The sequence below is a fragment of the Vicugna pacos genome, chromosome 1 (assembly GCF_048564905.1).
Source record: "Vicugna pacos chromosome 1, VicPac4, whole genome shotgun sequence".
Taxonomy (NCBI): domain Eukaryota; kingdom Metazoa; phylum Chordata; class Mammalia; order Artiodactyla; family Camelidae; genus Vicugna; species Vicugna pacos.
In genome coordinates this window covers 33,605,270-33,633,267 of record NC_132987.1, presented here as the reverse complement: position 1 = coordinate 33,633,267, position 27,998 = coordinate 33,605,270, and the positions used below count along the sequence as shown (strand labels likewise).

Genomic DNA, 27,998 nt, shown 5'->3' with positions numbered 1-27,998 from the left:
AGGGTTCTGTTCCATCACGGTTTTAACACACATATTATTCTATGTGAGAAAGATTGATGATTTTAGCAGTTAAGCAAGAAGTCTACACTGTGAATAAGGTTTACCGAATTCTTTCAAAATACTCTGCAATCCTCAAAATGCCTAAAAGCCTATAATGTCATACATGAAAAAGTTATTTCAAATTTATGGATTTTTCTGACATCTGAATAAGTCACTAAAAATAACATGACTATAATGTTTCTTCAAAATATTTCTTAGAATTCTGAGCATTTCTGTCTTCTTTTCCATTAAAAATGGAACTTATAGATTATCTATGAAAAATATCAGATAATTTAGAAAGAACAAAGTAGGATTTTAATTTTATGAGAAAGAAGACATAGCAATGTATTCTCACTCTGATTCTATGAATATTTTCCCAGAACTGATCATGTTCCCTGATGTGCTGCCTACCACTGAGGGGAGAAGACCTAAACAGCACAGTACTGCCTTCTGGGGCTGATGGTCCACCAGGGAAACAGACATAGGGACACGGCAAATGCCAGACGCAGCATACCTTGTTTGAGAGCACCTTCTCCTGCACGGATGAAAGAGATTTCATTGGAATCCACCATGTGATGTGCTCCATCTTGCAGGACAAACCGGAGCCCAGAGAGCTTGTGACCAGACAGAGGGCCCTTCTCGCACGCATCCAGAAACCCCTGTTAGTGAATGAACATAACCTCTGGAGCGGGTGGGTTGCACTTGCAGATGCATTACCGCGAACCCCCAAAAGTCTCAGTAATCAGGAGTTTAACATTTTTGTTTATGCTGTATTTCATTCCTTAAATTTTTTAAAAAAAGTTGAACAGCCTTACCATTTAAGTTTTATTATTGTGGTCTCTAGATGAGCAATCTCTTGGAAAAGCATATTACTTAAAGGTGGGATGCTGAGAGTGCCAGCAATCACTTTCTCATAACCTCAGCAGGAATTATACACTCTCACGAAGCATTATAGAGACAGCATGATCTTAATTTTATAAGGAGGAAACAGGAAAGGTAAATCTGAGAAACTCCCAAAAAGAAAACCTCCATCAAAATTGGCATCTAATTAACAGCTGTGTCTTGAGCTCCTTCTGTATACCTATCACTGCTCTGCTTCACTGGCAGATCACTACATAATATCTTTAGTGTTACACAATGTCAGTAAGAACTAAAAGTAAAAGGTACTTTCATTTTTCCAAACAAGTTCTTTTTCAAAAAGCAGCTTTACTGAGGTATGATGATATCAATAAAATAAACCTATTTAAAGAATACAATTTGATAAGTGTGCAGTTCTTTTCCATTCAGTCACTTTTATATTTGTAGTGCTCCTACAATTCAAGTTAGTTTTTCATGGCAAGACAATCACACAGCTGCACATGTAGCACAATGTATTTCTGACATTTTAAAACTGTAAACTCTCAGTGTTGAGAAATATCTAAGCTTTCCTTCACCTACATTAATCTTTTAGAATAGAAGATAATTTAAAAGTGTGAATGACAAAATTCTGTCTTGAAATAAAGGGTAATGAATGAAATACACTAATCACAAAAAAAGCTACCAAAATACTGAAACCAAAATTATGATCTATTAATAAAGATTCCTAAAAACCTAAAAATCTCAATCTATAAGAATAGACAGTTGCTAAAGATTTTTACAACAGTCTTAAAGCCAGTGACCCAGAAAGCAAACAAAACACTAATAGCCCATCATATGTGTAAAGCTCTTCACATTTCCCAAAGAAATGTCACAGTCTTATCTGATCCTCAATTTGTGAGGGGTTCAGATTGAAGCATTATATGCTCAGTTTAAAATGAAGAAAGTGGTTCTGAACACCAGGGTTTACCGAAAAGCATTTGAATCAGTAGCAAAGATGATGGCAGCACCCAGGGACTGGGAGTCTTAATGAATGGTCATTCTACTGCAACAGAACACCTAAAACTTGCATCAATCCCTGACAACTACTACAAATTTCAGTTGCTGATTACAATCAATTAAGTAGTTTCAATTTATCAAGAGAAATGTAATAACTATGATTCAGACACAGAACTATTTCCCCTCATTGTCATAGCATACATTTATAGCTCTTCAACTCAATGAATTAAAGATTCTAAATCAGATGGAAAGCTTAATCAGAAAAAGTAAGACTGTAACGAAAATGAAACACAGAAAAAAATGATTTGATACCTAGAAGACTGTTTTTGATTTTTCAAAAATACAGTAAAGGTTATTTACTTATTTATTTTTTACCTTTTCTACAGCAGGCACAAATTGCTTTGGAACATTTGCCCCAAATGTTTCATCTGAAAACTCCAACTTAGTGTAGTTCTCTGGGTCCAGAGGCTCCAATACACCTATCACTTTTCCAAACTGGCCTGCACCACCTGATTGTTTTTTATGTGTAAACTCAAACCTAAAAGTGATTAAAGAGGAAAAAAAAAATCAACATAGCATTATATAATTCCCAAAATAAAACAGCTCCTACTAATTTAAATGAGAAAACACATTTCATCATTTTTCCCTTCAAATATAACTTGCTATAACATTTTATTGTAGAATTCATTTAAAAAGGAATCCTCTCCTTTCTGTTCTTACTTGGAGGGAAGGGTGGTACACCACTAAAGTAATCCACGGTTTTAATTCTACTAATTCTGAATTTCATAAGAAGAAAATAAAAGTCAACTAATTAAAATCAGTCAGCCTAAGGTTTCTATTGTAGTAATCTACATTCCAAAGAGCTTGCCCATTTCCTTTGGAATGCCTCCCTTCCCTGGGACACAGGGTTCTCTCCTTAAACCTATATAATCAAGGACAGTTACCTGAAAGTAGGAGCTGTGCAGTTAATTCATACAGGTAGCTGGTATTTGATTTTACAACTTGGACACTATGGACTGAGGTAATAAAAAGAGAAGGGAATTTCGGGTGGAGTAACTAACACCTGGAAATGATTAACGGCAAAATGATTATGATTAACATAAGCCACTCAACTATACACATATATAGACACAGGTCAGTGTTTACTTCAAACTACTAATGACAACATAAATAGGATAAACACCTTACATACATATTAAATATATGTAAACACAGGCTACTATTTCTTTGAAGAAAACATTTTAAGAGTATCTACTGTTGCAAGGCATTTCTTCCTTTAAACAGAACCTTCCTCAAGACCGTAAGGTGAAAGCAGCCAGCTGATTTCAAAGCTGACTGTAGATAACTGGAGTTAAGTGGACACTAATGAGCGTGTATTCCTGCAAACAGATCTGTGAGTGGGCTGGAAGAAGTAAATAGCAATTTTCAGCAGGAGATGTCAGCTTGGAATAAGCAGATTTCATAGCCTAAGTGTGAATGTGCCTGAGGAACTGCCTTTAAAATAATCTTCCAGCGGCCAAGAGCTTGAGGATGGGCTGGGAAAAACAAAACGCTGAAAGATTAATTTTCCTGGGAGGGAAACAAACAGCTATCAGAACTGAGAGAAGGAAAGCAGAAGAGAAACAACTGCCGAATCACCACAGAATTACTAAAGGGATTCCAAAACTATGGTCCACTGACATATTCTTAAGTATGCACAACTTCTCTAAGACATTTTAAATTGTTTTCGATTTTGTTGATAGTAATAAAATATCTATACAACATACTCTGGATCTGTGCTATCTGTATGGTAATCACCAATCACAGATATTTACATTGAACTTTATATTAAAGTTAAATAGAATTTAAAATTTAGTTCCTCAGTTGCACTAGTCACATTGCAAATGGTCAATAGGCAAGTGTGCAGTGTAGCTAGTGTCCAGGGCAGCATAGACAGAACACTGTCATCACTGCACAAAGTTCTACTGGACAGCACTGCCCTGGAGGACCAGTTTACAAGTAATCCATGCAGTTTTCCAGGATCATGGCTGAGCTGATAATCAAGTGGATGCCAAATAACAGAATACTTATGTGCCAGGCTTGTGCTAAGCACTTTTTATGGACTGTCTTACTTGTTCTTCACCACAGACCTATCAAGTAGGTACTGTTTTTATTCATGATTTTATAGGTGAGAAACCTGAGGGTCAGAGAAGCTAAGAAACTTGCCAAACGTGATATGGCTGTTAAGTGACAAAGCCAGGATTTGCACCAAGACCAATACTCTTAATCAAACATGTTTCTAAGAAGGCCAATAAGAAAAGAATATAAACTGATTTAACCTGATTCACTTCAAAAGCCATTAGAAGACACTGCACAAGAAAGATTTTACTGTCGCTTAAGCAGAGAATTGGAAGAACTCAGACACCACCTGGTAGGCAGCTAACAGGTACACTGAAGACAAAAGAACCCATGCTCCTGTGGTCAGACCACTGGCATTTTGTGAAAGACAAATTAGTTTTGGCAAAACATTCTCTCTCACATTAAAATAAATGTTAACTAGAATTGTGTTGGTTGGTTTTATTGTATATCCTATCTTGTAGCTTTAACGTGACTTTATAGTCTTACAAAAGTTGCAAGTCATAAGCGTTTTTAGTTTTATGTTCATAGTTATTTAATTTGCCCGATCCCAGAGATCCGTAATAATTTTGTTACTTTCAAAGTAACCCATACATTATTCAAGCTTGAGGATAATGATCCGTTAACTAATCATTCAAGAAGCCTTAGTAAGCAACTAAGATTTCAAGGACTCAAGAATAGGAATGAAATTCTCTTAATGCAGTTTATTTATTTAACATCTAAATAGGCAGTTGAAAAATTTAAATGTAACAGTTATATTTTAAAAAGAACCTAATATATGTACTTTTAGTAAATAAATGCCTGACATCACAACCGATGTTACTAGCCTTGATCTACAGAGACAGTAGTTGTATTCATAAAGCTTCAAAAAGGTGACTTTATCTAGGAAGCTCACATGTACTTCTCACAATTCTAACAATTACACAAGAGATGTTAAGTAGCTATTTGTGAAACTAAAAATTTCATTCTCAGCAAAAATTTCTTTCTGCATAATCAGAATGTTCTCAGCCACTCTTTCCTGGAGCAACATAATTCACGTAATTCACACACACATACTCGGTGACAACCTAAGAGGTTGGCTGAAAGATGAATGACTAGCCCTGCCCCAGCAAAAGAGAAAAACCTCCATTTTTTGTAAAAGTCTTAAGAGGAGAAATTAACCCTTTCATCGTCTAGTAACTTGACAACTAATGGCTAATATTACCTAGAAAGGATGGGAAATGCCTTACTGCTTACTATTCTTTAACACTTTGATCACCCACTGTGGATCAGGTGCCCCTGAGGAAACACAACTGTCACCTGGATTTGGGTAACATGGCAATCAACGTGTTAAAAACGTGCTTATTCCAAAGACTTTATTTATGAATAAGTTTTAAAAGATATTTGAGAAAACACATTACAAATACATTTTTGTTAACTTAAAAAAAAACCCTACAACGTATATATCTACCCAAAGAAACAACAAAATCCATCTTGAGAAAAATAGCAAAGAATCTTTATTTCCAAGCCCAACAAGCTAGTGTCAGGTTAGCTATATATCTGATGAAAAGAAATCTTAGCTGCCTGATCTACAGCAAATCCAAAAAACAGCCTAGATTATAGTTCCTTTGAAGGTGACAGACACAGGTAATTAAGAGATCTATAGAGTGAAAATGTGTACTAAAAGTCTGTGCTTGCTGAAGGAGCTTTAAAAACTACTTTTGTTAGAAGCTACTTTAATGTAGTGCTTTAAGTTCAGTTTTTAAATGTTTTAATCCTCAAAGTAAAATATTCAAAGTGGAAGCATGGTGTTATATCAAAACCTCATCCTTCTAAGATCAGTAAAGGGAGAGAAGGGTGCAAGTACCTTTTAAAATTTCTCCTGACCTAAGTTACATAATTCTCCAAATTAATGCTATGGTTTGCAGTCTCATATTCTGATTTGCTGGGGTTGAGGAAGCCTGTTCCTGAACTCTCACATTGGGAAGGGAAAAGAAGGATTCGCATGACTCACTACCTGGAGCTCCTTTGCACTTTGCCCTGTGCCTGACACTGGGGGTGGTGTACAAGGAAGTTGTGTTCCTGTCTGCAAGTGAAGCAACCACTCTTTCCACTGAGAGGAAACTAGAAGCCCCAGGGGAGATGCTCCATTAAGGCAAAGTCCAGAAAGCCCCTCCCTGCACTTCTGAAAAGTTAACAAAAAGAAGGATGTAGTCCCTGACCGCCTAGCCCACAGACTCTCTCCCGACACCTCCACCCCCTTAAAGGAAGAGGGGGCTCTCTGCTCGCAGGAACCGGAGAGTAACTGTAGGCGGTAGCAGGGCGGGGCCACAGGAGCAGCCCTCTCAGGAACCAGCGCCCAGGCGGCAGCTGTCAGAATCGGAAGGAACGAGGAAGAGAGGAAGGGAAGGAGCTGGCGATCCCGCCCCTGCCACGCCCAGCCCAAAGCAGGAGGGCCGCGCGGGCTGGACGGGGACGCGTCTCCCAGCTTGAGCAGCCCCACGAGAGCCCAGCCGCCACTCACCGAGAATGGAAATCTCTCCAACCCACTACTCAGCTTCCAGGGCGGCCTCGGTGGCGGAGAGCTGCATCAACTACCAGCAGGGGACCCCCCACAAGGTGTTTCTGGTGCAGACAGTCAAACAAGCCAGCCTGGAGGTGAGTTGGGCAGAGGGCGGTGAGGGCACCTGCTACTCCCTAGGTTCTCAGCGTGGTCCGCTCCCAACCCCGCCCCCTACCCCAGACTCCGACGCCTCTTCTGGGTCACACTGCTGACCTTCGGTCGAGACGAGTTAGCATTTCTTAGGGTGCTCTACACTCCAGTCTCGGGACAGCCCCAGGGCTATTTGTTGTTTTCACGCGGGAAGGCAGAGACGTTGGTATAGTTTTTATGGGACCTAATATAAGGAAATGTTCTCAATGAGGGGAGGCATTTTTCCCTTTCCACAAGTGAAACCTGTAGGAACCATTTTCAAAACGATCTTAAAACTGCTACTGTGTTTCTTATCTACTATTCCAATCTGGACCAACAAACGCTCCGGTTGTGAAAATGATTCTTCACTACTTAAATTTTAAGACCACTCTTTTACTAGACTCTTCGACCAAAATGAAGAGGGAAACAAAAAAGCAACAGAAACTGACAAAGCAAAATCGGAAAAAAGTATTGTGAGCTGAGGCTCGCTTTACCACCAAACACTACTGCCACTGACTGCTGTGAACGATGGGCTCCCTCTGGCTAAAGGGTTAAATTAAATGCTCAAGGCCTGGGCAGTCACTAAGCTTTCATTTTACTAAAATCTAACAGATTTGAGACCGTCCCTTATTTATCCTACAGAAGTTTAACTGCTAACAGTCTTTAAGAGCTGAAAGGGAGTAGATACTATTTCAAAACCACACCAGATAACATTAACTAGGTATAAACTCTCAATTGTATCTTAATTCAAGAGTGAAATACCTAAACCTTCGTCTTACTGTTGTAAAATTTGTTCAGGTAGCATTTTGAAGGTCCACTAATACACAAGTAAAAACAGTACTTAACATCATTTTGTAGTAATATGCCTCAAATGGAATTCATCTTCATTGAACACCATCTGGAGGATACACAGAGCTTTATGAAAAATATTTTCAATGGTGTATCTGTCATCTTTAGAATTAAAATTTTCAGAATCTCTAAAATCTAGGTGTGGAATTTAGGATCACAGACCCAGTTTAGAGCCCGCTGACGATTAGAAGTAAATTATAATCGATTTAATTCATAGATGCTTTTATCCCACCCTTTTATTCTCATCCAAAAGAACCCTGCTAGAGGGCCTAAATTAGATGTTATATACATGGTGACATGCCTTTTTCAAGGTCTAAAGCTTTAATCACTTACCCCCACCAGTCAGTAACCCCAAACAAATGAAGATAGATTCTTCTAACAATGCAAAGAATTGAGTTATTAATAACACCACATCTTCTCAATTTTAGGATATTCCAGGAAAAGGACATAAGTATTGCCTGAAATTTTCTGTGGAAGAAATTATCCAAAAAGTAAGTGAAATGTCCTTTATTATGAAATAAAATTTGATTCTAAATACTCCAGATCACCTCTGCTGATCAAATCATAGGATTAATTCAGTTTTAAAGAAAAATTGTTAATGAAATCCCTGCCTCAAAAAAAAATGATCACACAGGGGTCAGTTTTTACTTTTTGTGTGTTCTGAGATACAGTTAATATTTCTATTGAGTTATGTGGAAGAGACATTATATACTTAAAGTAAATTTCCTTTAAAAATGTTATATACTCATAGGCTAGTTCAATTTATGCTAATATGAACAAGTAACTAACTCTCCAATCATCATCACTGTCTTATGTCTGTATCATTTTGTTTTTCATATCTTTTAATTAAAGAAAACAGTGCTTTTAGATATTTATGAGTAACAGAATGGCCAACTGATACCACCATGTTCAGATAAGAATCTTTCAGTAATAGGGCAGGGAAATGTTAAAAAAATTTTACACCTCTCAAATTATTAATTAGACCAACTTGAAAAGTACTGCAACTTGTACCATAACCATCTTGAAATTTTTAAAAGTTTGCCCTTTTTCTAAGTATAATTAAGAAGAGATACAGGCTAACACAAAGAGATTCATTAAAAGGCATCTGAGCTGCTAGACAGTTTTATAAAGCAGAATCAGTGATACAATCTTTTCATTTTACATCTAGATACAGACTGCAGTACCTGAGTTTGAGAAAATTTCTGTTATTTTTAGGAGGAGAGACTAAGAGTAATGGAAAGACAAAAAGTAACCAGAGTCTGGAGTTGGTATATAAGTCAGACTAAAATCTGCCTTGCAAATAGACATCCCATTAATACTGAAATATTTTCAGTTTTAAGGTTTGTTTATAAGATTATGAGAACTTACAAGTTATAAAATAAGTTACCTAAGAAAATTACTTGGTCAATTAGATACCTCTGGAATAAGCACTCCCAAGTCTGAAACAACACCATTAGGGGGGCAATGCTTTAAGTGTAATATCTCAAAGAACAGTAATTAGTAATGGATGGTCATCTATATGTAAAGATCTTTTGCAAAATATTTCAAACAGCAAGTTACAGTGAATTGCACAGCAGAAGTACTTTACCCTCCAATGGGACAAGACTCTGCACCAGAAGTCAACTTCACATTTGAAGGAGAAATTGGAAAGAACCCAGATGAAGAAGACAACACATTTTATCAAAGACTCAAATCCATGAAGGAACCACTAGTAGCACAAAATATTCCAGGTATGTAAATATGGAATGGAAAAATAGTTTTTCAACTTTAAGGTCAATATCAATTACCTGTGTTCAAAATTGTTAGTTGTTAACACTATGCTGGAAATATACTGGCTTTTGCAAAAATATTCAGTACTAATCTAATTCAACAACAACAAAAAAGGCCTTGGGACTTTTAGATCAATCCATGGCTTAATTAAATTATTTTCTGCACACATTTGAAGAAAACTAAGATATGACTTAGAATTTAGATTCTTTAAAAGGTTAAATTAATACTGCATATATAAGTAATTCCGTTTACCATATATATGTTTCCCTCACCAGACAGTTTTGGAAATGTACCTCCGGAAATGAAGCCAGTTCGATATTTAGCGTGGGTTGCCTCTAGTTATATAATATGGCAGAATTCTACTGAAAATACATGGTATAAAATGGCAAAAATTCAAACTGTCAAGCAAGTGGTAAGTAATTTCTATAAACTACACTCTTAACAGGGTTAATATTTACTGACAGTGTTATAATTCATGACTGAATAGTGCCCTTTTAGTCATTTTTGTATTTAAAATAGTGAACCTGGTATTTGAAAGAGAGAACAGTTATCAAGGCCAGAGAAGGTGAAGCTGGTTTCAAGAGATTGAAGTCCTGAGTTATAAATAATTTGGCAATGGTTTTTGTGCATAGCTAATACAGATTATTTCCTATGGCAACATAAATTTTGTGTTCAAATCACTATAGTCATGCGATACTGAAACTACTTCTGCTTTTTTCCTCTACTGAAATGGCAGTGCCAGAGCTAGAGATATGGCTGGAATTTTTTGCCCCCCGGATCAGCCAGAACAAAAATATTAGCATCTCAATCTTTGTGAAGCTTGCTGATATAATTTTCTTTTAAAACCCTGTTAGTCATAATTGACGACCTCTTCTTGTTAACTTTGTGTTTTAAGTCTGATATGACTATTTCAAACTGCTTCTTTCTAGACCTTGAAGAGAGAAAAATAAATTGAGTTTAACCTTATTAAGAGGTTTAAGAGAAAAAAATATGTCAACTAGTAGTATTTAATGGAATAAAGGAAAAAAAGTGCAAAGAAACCACAAGAGTTGCAGTCATCTCCGTAGGAGAAAAGGACTTTCCACTTGATTTGTTTCAGCTTGCTGATAACAAACTGCAAGACAGCCGGAGCACCTTTACTCCACAGGCTCTTTCAACTACTTACTAGATCCCCTTGGGCACTGGAGGGCAGGTACCCAATTACGGTACTCAGAGCGTGATGTCAAATACCTACATCACTATTACAACATTTTAAGAGAGCCTTTTTCTAATGCATGGTAATAGATAGCAACCTTGGTTACAACACTCCTATAGGGACACTGAGGCCTCAGATAATTGAGTAGCTGGTCCAGGTTACAGAAGATACACAATCTTTTTATAGAAGAATGTGCACAAGACAGTGTCAGTAGTTTCATGAAAGAAAAAGCCTAAAAACCTGCACCAAACTGCAGTTTTAAAGTATTAATGAAAATTCCAATAGAAGTGTTTAATAATATATACAGTGCTTCAGGGTGTATATATTACGTATCTTTACCTATTAAGAGCCAACATATAAGAAACCTTACTGATTTTGACCTTATTCTGAAAGGACATTCTTTGTTGATATAGTCAAAGAAAGGACTGCTTCCAGATACTGTAAGGAGGGACTAGTATAGTTTCATCTGCTCCTGGGGCCACGTTTGTAATTACTGTTAGCCGAAGGAGCCACAGGAGTTTGTGTTGCCTCTTAGAGTTCAGAGCTTGTTTCAATACATCAATTACAAGCCTTAAAGAGCCTTGTGTAAGTAACAGCAAATCTCTGATAATCATGGTTTTAAACTATGTAGAAGCAGTATTTCTGTGTATAAAGTATAAAGACTTTAATATGCCCAAAGCAGTTAGCAGCATAGATCAAAGCTTTTCACAAAATCAAACATGACATTTATTATTTCCAGTTTTTAAGAGAATTTCTATTATAAAATTGGTTTTCTTTAATGTAAACACTCATTTTATTAGTTTATCCCTTATATTATGCTTTTCTGAACAATGGAAACATTAAGGAATCTTAAATGACAAAATTATAGACTGTAATGCTCTTATCTAGCTACCAGAACTCAGAAACTAAAAACAGAAATGGTAAATGACTTTTAGTGTAACAAACGAGTGAACTGTGATTTTAAAATGTGGTTGGAAAGAAATCTTATTTAGAAGAGAATAGTTTTTCTGTCAGGCTAAATAAATTATGACATTCAATTTTTATTTTTACTTAAGTGGAAGTGTTATCATCATCTATTAAGAAAAGCTGGTTTTTAAAATACAAATATCATTTTTGCCAATGATATTAAGTTCTAAATGCCAGGGTTTTTTTTAATTATAGCAAAGAAATGATGACTTCATTGAGCTGGACTACACCATCCTACTTCATGACATTGCATCTCAGGTAGAGTATCAGTTATCTTTATTTGACGCCATTTTCAAAATTAAGACTTGTTTTGTAGCCACAGTATGCCTTATTAATTTTGACTCTAAATCAGAATTCCTGTCAATTCAAACAGGCACCAAGATGAAGTATACTACAGTTATAGCAATTTAACTTGTTTTATGCTGTCTTTGAGGACTGTTTTGTCTCTAACAAAATATAAATCTGTTTTCTTGAATGTTTTCTAAATTTCATTATAGCATCAATTTCCTTTACTTGCAGGAGATAATTCCTTGGCAAATGCAAGTTCTGTGGCATCCACAATATGGTACTAAAGTAAAACATAACAGCCGTCTGCCAAAAGAAGCACGGTTGGAGTAAATGAAGACCCTACCACCGGATGAAGTGTAAACATGCTTATTAATGACGTGTGTGCCAGTCTTCATTGACATCTACCTTAAGGGGCCAGATGAATCCCAAAATTGTCACTCTGTATAAATGGCTTAATTATAGTACCAGAACTATATAGCTTCCATAATAAAGAGTGTCACCATGGAAAGTGTCTTATCAACAGTAACAGTGCTATGTATATCCCATAATAAAAAGCTCTCAATTCCAGCCTTCCAGTATGTTTAATTGTGTTGCATACTTACGGGACAGGGGCAGTAATGGTCTCTCTGAAAGCAACTTTTGGCTTTCCTGTGATACATGGACAGCCATACTCTCTTTCCAACCTCTTAAAAAAAAGCAGGAGATCATTTTTTGGAATATTTAAATTGAAACAAACAAAAAACTAGAAGAAAAATCTAAGAATCTTAACTACCTTAGAAGCATTCATTTAAATATGATAAGCAAATGATAAATCTTAAATCATTTACAAGCCTTGTGAGGATAAATATGTGATACTAAACAATATAAACTGCTTTTATAGATTTTATATAAATGAATTCTAATTTAGACTGATTAATTTACACTTACTCCAATTAATTAATCTATCCACTAAAACTTCACCTTTGTTCCATCTTATTACATATTCACTGGCATAGCTTATGAATATGCTGTCAGAATTTTCTACTATCTCAACTCCAGAGACATAATCACAACCAGAATTTATAATCGTTAAGTCACATATATTTTGTTTTCATTCATATACACAGAAGAACTTTCCTAGGAAAGTACAAGCCCCACCTACCCATTCATTTATCTACGTTATAACCATCTCCCAGTACTAACTTAAGAAAACAGGTAAGAAACAGCCTGAAGTGTGGCCCCTGGTGCACCGACCTCCTCAGCCGGTTTCCTCCTGCAGGTTTCTCCCCAAGGCTGAGACCAGGATATACTTGACCTAACCAACCATGATCTGGGAGATGATGGATGGTCTTATTGCAAGTCCCCTGAACCTTGATTCTAGAAGTCCGCAATGTTTTACAAATAAAAAGATTTAGAAATCAAAAGTGATTAATCTGTAACACAAAGTGGAGGATACCACATCTGAATACAAACAAGAGTGAGCTTGAAGAACCGCTATTAGTTTACAAATTGAGAATTATTAACCTTTACTCTTACAAAACACAAGACATAAATAAAGTGAATTTAACTTCCTTCTTATTCATTACCTGAGCATAGATTTCCAGATGTAATTCTCCCATTCCAGATACAATTGTCTCCTTGCTTTCAGTGTCAAAGTGGACTTTAAATGTTGGATCTTCTCTTGTAAATCTGCCAATACCTTTTGAAAATTTTTCCAGATCATTCTTTAAAAAAAGAAAATCATTACACATTTTATTAAGCATGACAAGCGATGAAACTATTGAAACAACTGAATGAAATCAAATACATAAGCAGTTAAGAAATAAAAATGGTCCACCACCTAATTCCTAGGCCCTTTTAATATGTGAGCTTGGATACAACACAGCCAAGAAAGCAAAGAATAGTAAACTGACAGACTCTTCTTTTCACACTAAGACACAACATAAAAGTCTAAGACTTAACTCTATGCCCTTTTCTATTATATTGACAAAAACTGTACATTTGTGAAAACTGCCCATGAAGTGAAGAGGAGAATCTGTGTTACTGTGTTATATTTTAGAAATCCTACACACAATCAAAGGAATCAGAATGTTTACCAAGATTCCACTGTAGATTCAAGAAGACAGTAAAGACCAACACCAAGCAAATGCTCGTTGAAACTTCTCCCTTTCAAACAACCTGCTTGGATGTGGTCTGATGCACCTTTATTCTCCTATGTGGTAAGCAGAATAATGGCCTTCTAAGGACAGCCCCTAATCCGCTCAAACCTGTGACTGTTACCTTACACGGTAAAGGGGCTCTGCAGCTGTGATTAAGGTTACAGACTATGAGATGGGGAGATTATGAATAATCCGGATGGGCTGAACATAATTCACATGGGCCTTTAAAAATGGAAGAGGAATGCAGAAGGGTAGGTCAGAGATAGGAAGAGGGAAAGAAGAGACAGGAGACATTTGAAGCATGAAAGGGGCTCATTTTGCAGTTGGTGGCACTGAAGACAGTAGGAAGGCGGCTACGAGCCTAGGAAGGTGAGCAGTCTCTGGGAGCTGGGAATAGCCCTCAGATGACAGCCAGCAATGAAATGGGGACCCCAGTTCTACAACCACAGGGGCTGAATTCTGCCCACAACCTGAGTAAGTAAGGAAATAAATTTTTCCCTAGAGTCTCTATCTAGAAGGGAACTTGCCAATATCTTGATGTTAGCCCATTAAGAACTGTGTCAGATTTCTGATCTACACCACTGTAAAATAATACATTTGTGCCATTTTAAGTCACTAAGTTTGTGCTAATTTCTTACTGCACCAATAGAAAACGAACATGCCCTGAATCACCAGTATTACAGCTATCACATGTGGCTGAAGATGTTTTTGTTTTGTATATGTTATCTCAAATTCTAACCACACGACTGCAAGACAGAACCATCCACATTTACAGGTGAGGAAACTAGGTACAGAGAAGTTAAGTGACTTGCTCAAAGCCACACAGCTAGTGCATGGCAAAGCGGATACTGACTCCTGGCTTAGTCTATTTCCAAAGTCTTTCCCTTTTCCCTGTACTAGCCAGGGACTCTCAACTCACTAGGTCATCCCTGCCTCACTACTGGGATTCACAGCCTTATACAGAGACTTCATTATTTGATTTGTATTAATTCTCCAGCAAGCAGACAACTCAAGACACCAAAAAAGCCTTCTGAATATTGATGCATTTGATATCCCCTCATTGTTGTGAACTCTCAACAGTTAAATGTCTTACATAAACTCTGAATTTAGGAATAAAGTAACATAACATCTTTAATTTCTAGCCCTTCATCTTCTGAAGGAAAAAGTGACCAATTTGGCAAAATATTTGGAACAAACTGTGGCATCTCACTGTGGTAAGATGTAAGGCTTGCTTTCCCTCACATTCCTGAGATGGAGTGATTAAATGTTTCTTGCCACCTCAACATTCTTTCTTCTATAATGAGAAGGGCCTGGAAAATCTCAAGTTCCTCAAAATAGATGAAGTAGTAGCTGTTAAAGTATCCACAAGACCATAAATCAGAATACATTCTGTAAATGATGGTTCCCAGATGACAAGAGATCATAAAATGTTTACTCAGTGCACAAATGAGTTAATTGCAATATACCACATTAACATGAGAGTTATGACTGTCAAGGCAACTTAAGAACTACACAATTATGGTTCACAATCAGGACTAATTCCAAAGGCAAGCAATGTGAATGCAGAACCTATTCAAGCAATTTGGCTAAAAAGCTAAATGACACCAAATCCAGTCATAAAACTTATATTTGAAAGTGAGAAAAACGGTCTTGTTCGCAGACCTTCCATGTTATAATCAGACATTTACTTCATAACTACCACAGATGTAGAGATGCATTATAATCCACGAGGCAATTAATCTACACAATATTCTAATATACTTTACAGTGAGGTTTTTCTACAACTGAGGACAAATGCCCCAGTTTCCCCCTTTCCATCCCATTATGATCTGAATCTAGGAAGTTACAACTAACACTCTGGAGCCAATGATACATGTTTAGTATAGTGAAGAGTTACAAAGCAGGCTCATGAATATTATAATACCATCAACTTTTTCAAATATACTGAGGAGTACTTACTAATAGACTGGTAAATTTTAACAGATGATCTGAATACCAAAAGAGGAAATCAAAACCATAAGACTGCTGGTTATCACAAGAGAACATATACATTGTGGACAGAGATGAAAAAGAGCTCAAGTTTTTATTGTGGTATGCTGAGCATTAAACTCCTACCTTGTTAGAAGGCTTCATTGCTATTGAAATAACAGGATCAGGAACATGAATGGACTCCTGAAATATTTTTAAAAGAACAGAGGATTCAAATACAGTACTGTCTGTGTCAGAGATGGATTAGTATTAATGTTCTACTTTACAAGAGAACAAAAGACAAACATTAGTCAACATCTTTAGGCTAGACAAAATGTATCTTGGTCTGTTTTGCATTAAATAAACAAATATATTAATAAAGATGTCTACTTATATCCTCTTCTCCCTCCCAAAATAACAATAGAGTACCTGTTTACTTACTTGTTTAAGACCTTTAAGTTTGTTGACACTTTGTTTAACATGATCATTATAATGAACCCAAATGCCGAAATATGGAATTCCTATTGGCTAGTGGCTACATTTTCTATAGCTATCGTCTGATAAGTTACTTTATTTAATCAAAATATACTACAATCACAGTTAAGAGAAACAGAGAAAGGGACTAGATTCTTTATAAACGATACCTCATTTAATCAATCACAACTCTGAGAGGCAGATATTATTATCCCCATTTTACAAATAAAATCATTAAAGGCTTGGCAAGAAGAAAAAAATGACCTGGCCAAGGGCCAGTAGGTAGCTTAGGGTAGAAGTGAGACTCTGATCAATATCTATTTGCTTCAAAGCCTGAGTGTTTCCCTAAACCTCCAGTCCGTTCATACTGCTGATGGCAAGTTTGGAAAAAGCCTTATCAATAATACTGATTAAAGAAGTTCCCTTATCTAGGTCTCCCCAAAACATTTATAGATTTATTTAAGATTTCTGTAGTGTCCTAGCTCAACATGTAAAACCACAGACAGTAGAGAGTATTCTATATAAAAAAGCTAAATTACAAAATAAAGAATTCATCACATGATACAAGGCCATTACAATGCTCATCTGTTAGGGAGGGACCAGTTCTTACATAAAGGACCCACTGTACACTCCTTCACTGCAAATCACCTATCACCTCTGTACTCATACTCTTCCCTTACTGAATTCAGGAGAGGAACCACCCTCATGAACAGTCATAGTGTAGAAGAGCCTGCTCTCCTGTAGGGGCAAAAATGGGGAGTAAGGGAAGGTGACTGAAAGGCAGGAAAAGCATGCTGTTTCCTTCAGGCTCTGGGAGTGATGAAAAAGGACCTACGAGTTCCACAAGGCAGGCTGTGTGCAGTAAGCTGGACTGTCCAGCTGCATCTCGCATTTGAGGTGTGGTTCCACTCTATCCTAATAACCCCAAGTCTACTGTAAATGTTACAGCCCGCTCCTATGGTTCTCTAGGGGACTGAAGGAAGGGCTCACTCTCTGGCTGCTGAGTTAATAAGGAAGCAGTAGTCAGCTGGGACTAGCCTGATGATGGTGACAGCAATTAGAGAAGCGCCCACAACGGGGAGGCAGGTTTCAGGACACAGGAGTCACAGCTACACAGTCCCAGTGTGTTGAGTGAAGATTTTTCCTCCATGTTAAACCTTGGGAGATCGTGGAATGATTTTACTAAGAAAAACCAGGTAAGTTAGCTAATCCAGAGCACTTGTTTAACTGACATTAAAAGAGCCACAACAAATCTACACTGGATGCCTATGGCACTAAATGAAAACATCTGTGGTTGTTTTTCTAAAGTACTAAAACACAAACTTTTGAAACTCAAGTGATAAACAACTTTGAAATTCAACGACTTACCATAGAAAGGCCACTACTGTCTTTGTTTGTGAATGTGTCTCCACTAGCACAGTCAATGCCAAACAATGCACAGATGTCTCCGGCAAACACTTCCTCAACATCCTAAATAAATAACACAAAATGATACTTGCAAGTAATACAAATCAGGACATAGTAACTAAAAAGTAACTGCACAATAAATACAGTGTACAAAACAAACATGACAGAATCTAACCATGAATTCTACAAAGGAGAAATTAGCTAGAATCAATGCAACACCAACAATCAACCAGGGTAAGATATACCTTAAACAGAGCCTTTATTAAAAACACATCTCAATTGACAAGATTTTACCTTAAATGGAAACTAAGAGCTATGGCATCTTTACTTGAAGGATCCGCAGTACTGACAGAACACAGAGCCTCACGTTTCTAAAGTTATTTCTATAGAATTAAAAAGTATGTAGTACCATATGTGCTGCCACAGTCCAACAATGAGATGTGTATGACAAAGGCATACGAGGAAAACCGGCAAAGGAAGTTTTGAAAACAAAGGTAGGAGAATGGAGCCCACTGTACTTAAAATAATCTTAATTTCTCACAGATGCAAGCAGTTAAGAAAACACAGGAAATCTAAGAACAAAGCACTGGTGCCTCTAAGCTTCCTGGCCTTTGTCTTTTTATTGACAGTTCATTCATAACAGCTGTGGCTGTGAATAACCAAGTGTGTGTGGCTTGTTTTCATGAGCACACAGCGGTACAGACCTCTTAGCGTCTGGCCCATGAAAGAGCTGTGACAATCACTAATCCCACTAGCCTGCCCCCTGCTGCCTATCTCAAAAACAGCAATGATGTTCGATTTTGGGAGACTGTCTACTAATTTTCTAGGAGATACAAAAGTTATGGCCACCCAAAATTTCTGAATGTCATAAGATTTTGCTTAGATTAATAAATTTCTCCAGGAGTGTAGCACTGAATTGGAAAAGGGTGCAAGAAGGAGACAACTTCACATACTTGGTATTCCTGCCAAGGCCTAACCTAATGAGCCACAAAGGTGAGGACGGATTCAAAGCCAATTCAAGAATTCAAGCGATAAGCCAAAGTTTATCTCCCAGACCAGACCTGGAGGTTTTAAATCTTCAGATGGATTCTAGCACCAATATGGCCTTTCCATGAATACAAAGTTCTAGGGTTAAACAGAGCCTTCACACCTTTCACTTTTCAGGAAGCAAATCTATTATTGAACAATGTGGGAAGCTGTATGTGAATTTATTCCACTGCCCTAAAAACCTATTATACACTTTATAAAGACAGCCCTTAGGGAAAGTGCTGAATCTTGTGTTCTGAATCTCAGGGAAATAATAATCCCCTGTCCTTAACACTGGCAGCTGAGGAAATACAGCTAACTCATAAATGGTGATATAAAACGTATTCTTAACATGTGCTAATTTAGCCCATACCAAAGTGCTACCTCAGAACTGCAGCACACCTAATTAAAGAAAAGGGAAGAAGCTAGGAAAACACGTTCAACTGGAAGCAACTTTCTTGTGAGGCTCAAGATATCAAGAAGGCAGACCTACTTTAGGTGTGTCACAGAAATTTCTGATCTCACAACAATGGCTGGGCACTTGCCTCCATCATGTCGGCGTGCATGCGAACCAGCCGTTGCACCCGCACTTTCTTTCTTGTCCTCGTATTATAGATGGTGTCACCCTTCTTCAGTTCTCCTTGATAATTGCGAACATAAGTTAACTGTCCAAATCGACCTGCCTAGAAGTCAAAATTGGGTAAGGGCAGAAGGAATAAAAAACAAACATAGGAATCAAAATTAAGAGGAAAACTTCACAATTACCTCCAAATATTCCCCATCACTTTTAGTAGTACAACTTATATACTTGTTTCAGTTTATCATCATAAACTACTTTAATAGTAGTTTTGAATTCAGTAAGTTCAATGGTTGCTGTTTTTGGTATCACAATCCAAGATACTACTTCTGTTTCCTCTGAAATAAAAGTTATTAGAAAGTTTTAAATTATTTATATAAGTTATTTCATAAGTTCAGTTTAATACAATAAGACATAAAAGTAAGGTATAACTATTAGAAAGACAACAAAAATATCATTAGAAATGGTAAGACCATATACTATACATGTAAAAAAGACTGATAATCACTTGGAAAACTATACAAGAGCTCTGCAAAAATGACTGAATATAAATGAATAATCAAGGATCATTTCCTCGTGAATATAACAATAGCCTATTAGATATGTATTTAAAAGTTGCCAATTCTTCCCACTTTAATTTATAGGTTTAACACAACAGCACTCAAAATCTCAAGAGTAATTTTTTAAAAATTTGGTTAGTAATTTTAAAACTCATTTAGAAGAACGGGTAAAAATAGAAATTTCTGAAAAACTATGGCAATGAAAAGAAAATAACTCTGACTGATATAAAAACATATTAAATACTCCAAGGCATAAAATGCATAAAACTAGCACAAATTAAACAGAACAGCCCAGAGAGTACAGTATAAGTATCTAAAATGTTTAATCCATTTGTCAGTGGATGATAAAGGAGACATGACAATCAATGGAAAAGGATAACATTATTCAAAAACTGTTAACTGGACAATTGGTCTTCTATTTGGAGGTAGAGGAGATACATTCAGATACCACCTTATAGCCTTCAGCAAAACAAATTCCAGTTGGGTTAATAATGGAAAAGAAAAACAGAAAAAAGGAGAAGAAACAAAAGTATTTATAAAAGATACTCAAAGAGGAAGATTTATAAGGTTAAAAATGAGAAAATGACTAAAGACAAAGACTGATATATCTGACTATATAAATTTTAAACTAATTGTTTTTCAAAAAATTTTATTAGAGAAAGCTCATACAAACAGATAAGTAAAACACTGACTCTAATTTTAAAAAAGGAAAGACAAAAGAAATAGAGATAATTACAAAAGAAGAAATACAACTACATAATAAATATATGGAAAAATGTTCTTTCATTAGGAATTAAGGCAAGATGATATATTAAAATACCATTTTCATTTGTGAAATGAGTAATATTTTTAATAAATACTCAATGCTGATAGATTCACTAAAATAATAATCTAAATATGTACATGAATTCTGAGAGTATAAAAGCAATCTGGCAATATAAATCATTAAGTATTAAAGTATTCCATATCTTTTACTCAATAACTGCTATTCTGAGGAACCGAAGAAAATATTCCTAAATACATAATTCTTAAAAGCTTTAAGCATAAAAATTGTCACTGCAATGTTATTTCTACTTTTTAATTTAAAATTACTTTTTCTGGAATTGAACAGGCATTTTTCCAAAGAGGAAATGCAGATATGAAAAGATTTTCAACATCGCTAATTATCAGGGAAATGCAAATCAAAACCACAATGAAGTATCACCTCACACCAGTCTGGCTATCATCAAAAAGAACACAAATAATAAATGTTGGTGAGGGTGTGGAGAAAAGAACTCTCGTACACTATTGGTAGGAATGTAAATTGGTGCAGCCACTGTGGAAAACAGTTGGAGCTTTCTCAAAAACTAAAAATAGAGTCACCATATGACCCAGCGATTCTACTTCTGGGTACATATCCAGAAAAACCCCAAAACTCTAATTTGAAAGGATACCTGCACCCAATGTTCATAGCAGCACTATTTACAATCACCAAGATATGGAAGCAACCTATGTGTCCAAAAACAGATGAATGGATAAAGAAGACGTGATGTACAGATACACAGGAATATTTTTCAGCCATAAAAAATGAAATTTTGCCACTTGCAACAACATGGATGGACTTGGAGGGCATTATGCTAAGTGAAACAAGTGAGACAAAGAAAGAAAAATACTGTATGATACCACTTACCTGTGGAATCAAAAAATACAACAACAAACTAGTGAATAAAACAAAAAAGAAGCAGACTGACAGATATAAAGAACAAACTAGTGGTTACCACTGGAGAGACAGAAGTAGGGGAGGGGCAATATAGGGGTAGAGGGAAAAAAATGGTTATTATGGGATTATATGAAATCACGTGTGTGAAACTTTTGAAAATTGTAAAGCACTATAGAAATTAAAGAATTTTTTATTTAATAAAAAGAAATAAAATTACTTTTTCTGATTTTAGAATATTATAAAAATTTAAAAATAAAAAGTACAAAAACTCCCCACCCCCAATTATAATTCCATTCCAAAAATAACCAGTCTTTAAAACCTCCAACTTACTCATCTTTTTTCCACTTAAAGTATTATGAACAGAAGCAAAAACACCACAATAAAAAGCACAGCCAGTCCCTAAATCTTGGTTTCTAATGCCGTTTACTTTAAAAGGGACGAGGGCTCCTAAAAAGACAGCTGTCTCTAGGGCTGGAGCAGGGAATATACAAGATAAGACAGGAGCACCCTGTAGTGCCAGGAAGTAAGGAAGTATTTAAAAAAAAAAAAAAAGCAAAATACCAGGGAATGTCAAATGGACACAGAAGCCAACTGAAAGAGTTCCAGTGGCCAAATCTGGCCAATCTGGTAACAAAATAAGTAACGTACTACTGGATTATAATTCAAAAGTACAAAATAAATATCCCTGAGTCTATACTGATAAAAAAAAGAATCTGAAATAACTCATATGTAGATACTGCGCCCTCAAGGAGTAAGAGCATTATCCCCAACCCTTGATGTAGGCTATGCATAGTAACCTCCTCCTAAAGACTCAGTATGGAAAAGGGGGGGAGGGATGGGGAAGAGTAATTTTACAGTGGAGAAATCTATAACCAAATCTTTCCTATGAATCACTGTGTAATAGGAATAAAAGCTTAAAAGAAAAGAATATTTCTACATATAGCAGTTAAATACAATAGAAAGCAACTTACCTCCAGTTTAAAAGCCAGGCCTACAAATGGGTGGGAATTGTCTCTTTTGGAGTTCATTAAGATTTTGGTTTTCTCTTGTGAGTCACTTAAAACAAAAGAAATATACATCTATGAGATGTAATATTTGATATTTCTTTTATATCAGTTTTTTCATCAGAGTTTACCTGAGAAAAAGCACATGTGTACTAAACATTTCTGAGCTTACACATAAATGAAAGTTCACTGAAAGAGAGCAATAAAAATTACTTGTCTGGACTTAGTTATTATACTTTGATAGGTGCAGAGTAGAATGAAAAACACAGAAATGGTCTTCTAGAAAAAGAAAGCCAGAGAGCTTAAAAATTTTTGTTTTAAAGCTCTTTTTTTAATATGACTGGTCCCAAATGAGAAAATTTTCTAATGATACAAACCTTGATAGATAATGGAACAAATCATATTTCTAATTTACAAATAGAACATGATATGGGAAGGTGTAATAAGTATTTTTCTACTATGCCAAAATTGTTAACCAAATAGAAACGGAGGTTGGTTTTTGTAAATTAAGAAAAAAACGAAAACCCACAAGTACAGCAAAACTACAAGAACAATTCTTAAATTCTTCCACAGTGCATAAACTAAGATTATTTCCAAGACTTACTCCTGATTGAGAATAGCGTAATTCTGGACTTCTGATGGATCTGGGAGGTATTCTAAAACAGCATCTAAAAGTGGCTGAACTCCTTTGTTCTTCAAGGCACTTCCCAAAAAGACAGGAGTAAATGATCTATTTAGAGTAGCTCTTCGAATTGCAAGCTACACAAGAAAAAATATTTAATGATTTAGTTTATCTTATAATTGTATTTGGTGTTTCAGATCAATTAAAAACCAACAAATGAATGAAATGAATTGATACTCTTTGGAGTACTGGCTCCAGTGGACACTAGAATCAGGTCCTCTATAAATTAAAGTCAAAATTAAAAAAAAAAAAGCTATTTAACTGTGCAATTGCTTTTAACATTCCTGGAATGTCACTAACTTTAAATCTGCCCCCCCCAAATATATATATAGACACACACACAGAACCATATAAACAGTATGCTAACAATTGTGTAAAATAGAGGGAAAAGCAATATATATACCAAAAAAAAACCAAAAAACAAAAAACCACACATCAGAAACTATTAATTGACAATCTGTTTTAGGGACGGGGCAGAGAACTAGGCAGATGGGCGCCAGGTGGGAGACTTTTTACTGTGTTTTTAATTTAGGTTTTAAATGTTTAAACCATATAAAAGTATCATCTTTTAAAAAACATTAAATTAATTGATTTGTTTTCTTTTTTTCTTTTTTAAGAATGTACATACAGGAAACAAACAGTACAAACTACCCATTATTTAAGGGCCATGACAGTAACAGGCTCTAAAATAACGACCTCCGGGTCTTGTCCTCAACCCATCGTGCGTGTCCCACTCTCGCTCCTCAGGGGCTACTGGCGAAAGCAGGCCTCCGAGCCAACAGTGCAGTTTTAGCTCTAGCAGCTGGCAGAGGCCAACAGCTGTGCTGTGGCCACAACACCCCCACCACAGAAATACAGAGCAGCATGCAATTATTTCTCAGTCCTCAGGAAAAAGCAGAAAACGAGTTATCCCCAAAAAGCTTAAATCAAAACATTCATAACCACAATTGCTAAACATCACAAGGAAAAGCAGGGTAACAACTGAGCACAATAAAAGGAATATAAAAAAGGAAAAATAAGCATGGCAAGAAAGCAATTACTATTTGAAACTATCTTAAAAACTTGCTTTTGTTGTTGCTAAGAATCAGTAATGGCCAGGTCATTGACCACTGAGGCTACCCTAGGCCACAAGGTCCATCTTTGACTTTACAACCCTCTCTTATATGTAAAAGTAGGGACGTAGGAATCTTACCAGTGTTTTTCCCTGAAATTTCTCCTTATTTGTATCAGAATCATATTTATACTTGAAAATTGTTGCCTTTCTACTGTCCCTAATACTATATATCCAACAACAATACAGAAACTAAACTACATCTATGTATCCTGTGGAAAAAACAGTAAACATAGCAGGACTGAAACCACTTCCTTAGAAAGGCTTGCCTGCAAGGCTGGTCCCTGGCTGGAATCTGGAGACTTGAATTTCAGAGGGTTCCCAGCATTCCCAGAACTGGTAAGACTAGCTCATTGTGCCTATGCTGTTTGTACAAAAAATACGTTGTGTGCTAAACACCTGCTTTCCTTCTGGGAGTCTGGAATTTGGTACATGCAGAGGGTGTCTATGTAACCAGCCCCAATAAAACCCTGGGCACTGAGTTTCTAATGAGCTTCCCCGGTAGACAACATTTCACAGGTGTAGTCTTAACTTGTTGCTGAGGAAACAGGCACACCCTACGAGGAAACAGACGTCACTTGGAGACGCCGCCTGGAAGCTTACACCTGGCTTCTTCTGAACTTCACCTCACGTGCCTCCTTCCTTTGCTGATTTTGCTTTGTATCCTTTCACTAGAATGAATCATAGCCACAAGTACAATTATGTGCTAAGTCCTTACTCATAGTGAATCACAGGATCTGGGAGTGGTCTTGAGGACCCCTGACACATTCCCTTTAATAGATCAAAGCCTAACTCCCTGTTGTGGTTTCCAGGATACAATCTTGACTTTAAGGTCAGACCTATACCTTCCTACATGGTGTTCCTTACTCATCAGAGAGCTGAGGAGATAAGGCCTTTATGAATGGTAAAGGACTCTCAGATATATTAGTAAGCATCTCAGCTTCAACAGGGTTCTTTCCTTGTGCATGTGATTTATAAATTCCTTGAGTACAATGTCTTACAAACAATAATTACTTATCTGATCTCTGCTAAGTGCACCAAGTGGTTTGGCAAAATAAGTATCAGTCTTATTTTATTATAAAATATACATAAAATTGACCATTTTTAAGTGTACAGTTCAGTGGCATTAAGTATGTTCACATTGCTGTTACCACTATCCATGTCTAGAACTTTTCATCAACCTAAACTGAAACTCTGTGCTGATTAAACTCCCTATTCTGCCTTCCCCCAGCCCCTGGTAACCCCTATTTCACTTTTCTGCCTCTAGGAATTTGACTGTTCTGGGTACCTCATATAAGTGGAATCCTAAAATATTTGTCCTTTTACGTGTGGCTTATTTCACTTAACATAATGTCCTCAAGGCTCATCTATGTTGTAGCACGTATCAATCTGATTCCTTTTTAGGGCTGAATAATACTCCATTGTATGAATATACCAAATTTGTTTATCCATTCTTCCACTGATAGACACTGGGTTGTTTCCATCTTTTGGCCACTGTGAATCGTGCTACCATCAACACTGGTACACAAATATCTGTTTCAGTCTCTGCTTTCATTTCTTTTGGGTATACAGAAGTGGAATTGCTGGATCATATAGTAGTTATATATTTAACATTTTTGAGAAACCACCATACTGTTTTCCACAGCAGATGGAAACCACATCATTTTACACTCCCACCAGCAATGCACAAGAGTCCCAAGTTCTCCACATCCACATCAACTCCTGTTGTTTGTTTTTTTGAATAACTGCCATCCTAATGAATAAAGTGGTATCTCACTGTAGTTTTGTTTTCCCTAATGATTAGCGATGTTGAGCACCTTTTCATGTTCTCACTGGCCATTTGCTATCTCTATGGAGAAATATCTATTCAAAAAGTGAATACCAGTCTTAGGCAAGGCTCTTTATTTTTAAAGAGTTGAACAATCAAGTGAAGGAATCCACATGGCCTTCCAAACAGCACAATAGTGCAAGGACCAACATTTAGTCTGCAAATATTTAACTGCTTTGCCTCTAAAGCTGTCTTATTGCTGTAACATTGCTAGTTTATCTTCTTTCTTCTTAACAAGGATATGCCCAAGAGGTAGGCAGTTTAAGTATCTTTTTGTCTAGAAAAAACTTTGACTTTTCCCATTGCAAGATATTACATAACTCACTATTTTAAAAAAATGCCATGTCAAGTATTTTTTGAAGAAACCAATTATAGTCAATAAAATTACTCAGATTTCATTAATAAAACTCTGCATAGAAGCATCATGTCCCCTCCCTGTAAAACAAAAGAAAACAAAAAACCTTTTTCTTATTAATATAAGACATATTTTGAGAGCACCTGCCTTCAAATCAGAAGTTGAGGGAATTTTTTCTTCCAGAAACATCTCACCAAGTTGCTCATCTGAATTTGCAACACATTCAATCAGCTCCTGCCTGTGGTCAGCTGCTGCCGCCCTGAATTCTGCTGGAATCTCCTCATATCGAACAACCTGACTAAGAGTAGAAATGTTTTATTTTGGTACTTTAAAAATATTCAATTAAACATATAAACCACCAATGAAAAAAATAAAGAGTTCTGATATATTTGTATTAAAATGGCAAATAAAACTAATGTACATTTTCTAAATTCAGATGGAACAATGGGCAAAATACTATAAACAGGCAAAGCAAATTGCTCAAGGTTATACTATTAGTAAATGGATGGGCCAAGATTCAAAGCCTGTCTGACTCCAAAGCCCATGAGTACAGTTGACCCTTGAACAACAAAAGTTTGAATTGTGTGGGTCCACTTATACGTGGATTTTTTCAATAATATGCAAAATATGTGTGTAGAACATTGTGTGCAAGACTGGCATTGAAGTGGATAGCCTAGCCTTACATAGGTATAAGGTGAGTGATATTTAATATAAAATTAATAATGTGTTCATTTTCTTACTGTTTTATAACTTTGCTTTCAAAGAATTACATTACTGTACAGAATGCCCTTCTCTCTCTCATAACTGGAGAAACTGTATCATCATAGGTAAGAAAAAAATTAAATAGTAACAATGTTTCTAATACTGTATTATGAATATGATTGTAATATCACATGCAATAAAAATTTTATGATTCATTAATTAGCTTATAGTCTAGGCTACTGTGAATCAATCATATCAATTACCACAGGTTACCATAAAGCAATCATAATGCTACTTCTTATCAATGCATGAATCATTATACCTGTAATTAAATATCAATTTCTTCTCATATTGCCTTTTCATTTGTGATACCTACTGTTAGTAATACACATAACATCTACAGTGCTTTCTATCATAAGAAACTCACCGTATTGATAAATATATACAGTACTGCAAACATATTTTCTATTTGTTACGATCTTAACAACATTTTCTTTTCTCTAGCTTACTTTACTAAGAATACAGTATATAATACATATAATGTACAAAATATGTTGTCAGTTGACTGCTTGTTATTAGTAAGGCTTCCGGTCAGAAGCAGGCTATTAGTAAAGTTCTGGGGGAATCAAAAGTTATACTCAGTTTTCAACAGATAGCCTCTAATCCCTACATTGTTCAAGGGTCAACTGTGCTTGAAAATTCTATTAACTAAATTAATCA

The 27,998-nt window shown here is 36.1% G+C and overlaps 2 protein-coding genes and 1 long non-coding RNA gene across 5 annotated transcripts in view; 2 read left to right on the top strand and 1 right to left on the bottom strand.

Moving 5' to 3' along the window:
* GFM1 (G elongation factor mitochondrial 1) overlaps positions 1-27,998 on the bottom strand; it is a 41,680-nt gene that overhangs the window by 6,575 nt on the left and 7,107 nt on the right. The window contains exons 6-15 of the mRNA XM_006200865.4: positions 26,724-26,874; positions 23,205-23,359; positions 22,568-22,652; positions 19,306-19,443; positions 17,696-17,797; positions 16,001-16,057; positions 13,313-13,450; positions 12,350-12,432; positions 2,269-2,431; positions 554-698 (exon numbers count right to left, since the gene is read on the bottom strand). Coding sequence (XP_006200927.1) covers positions 554-698; positions 2,269-2,431; positions 12,350-12,432; positions 13,313-13,450; positions 16,001-16,057; positions 17,696-17,797; positions 19,306-19,443; positions 22,568-22,652; positions 23,205-23,359; positions 26,724-26,874 — 1,217 coding nt within the window. The remainder of the gene's footprint in view (positions 1-553; positions 699-2,268; positions 2,432-12,349; positions 12,433-13,312; positions 13,451-16,000; positions 16,058-17,695; positions 17,798-19,305; positions 19,444-22,567; positions 22,653-23,204; positions 23,360-26,723; positions 26,875-27,998) is intronic.
* On the top strand, positions 6,282-12,314 carry LXN (latexin). Its single transcript, XM_006200864.4, has 6 exons — positions 6,282-6,645; positions 7,957-8,019; positions 9,081-9,258; positions 9,574-9,710; positions 11,655-11,717; positions 11,979-12,314. Exons 1-6 carry the CDS (start codon positions 6,517-6,519, stop codon positions 12,075-12,077), a joined length of 669 nt encoding a protein of 222 aa, XP_006200926.1. The 5' UTR covers positions 6,282-6,516; the 3' UTR covers positions 12,078-12,314.
* On the top strand, positions 13,499-26,846 carry LOC140696145 (uncharacterized). Of its 3 annotated transcripts, none has more exons than XR_012072236.1 (4): positions 13,499-13,945; positions 14,535-14,660; positions 15,028-15,099; positions 26,760-26,846. It is a non-coding gene; the product is annotated as an uncharacterized lncRNA (long non-coding RNA). The 3 variants fall into 3 exon arrangements; XR_012072230.1 differs by lacking the exon at positions 26,760-26,846 and adding an exon at positions 15,869-16,187; XR_012072237.1 differs by lacking the exons at positions 15,028-15,099; positions 26,760-26,846 and adding an exon at positions 15,869-16,187.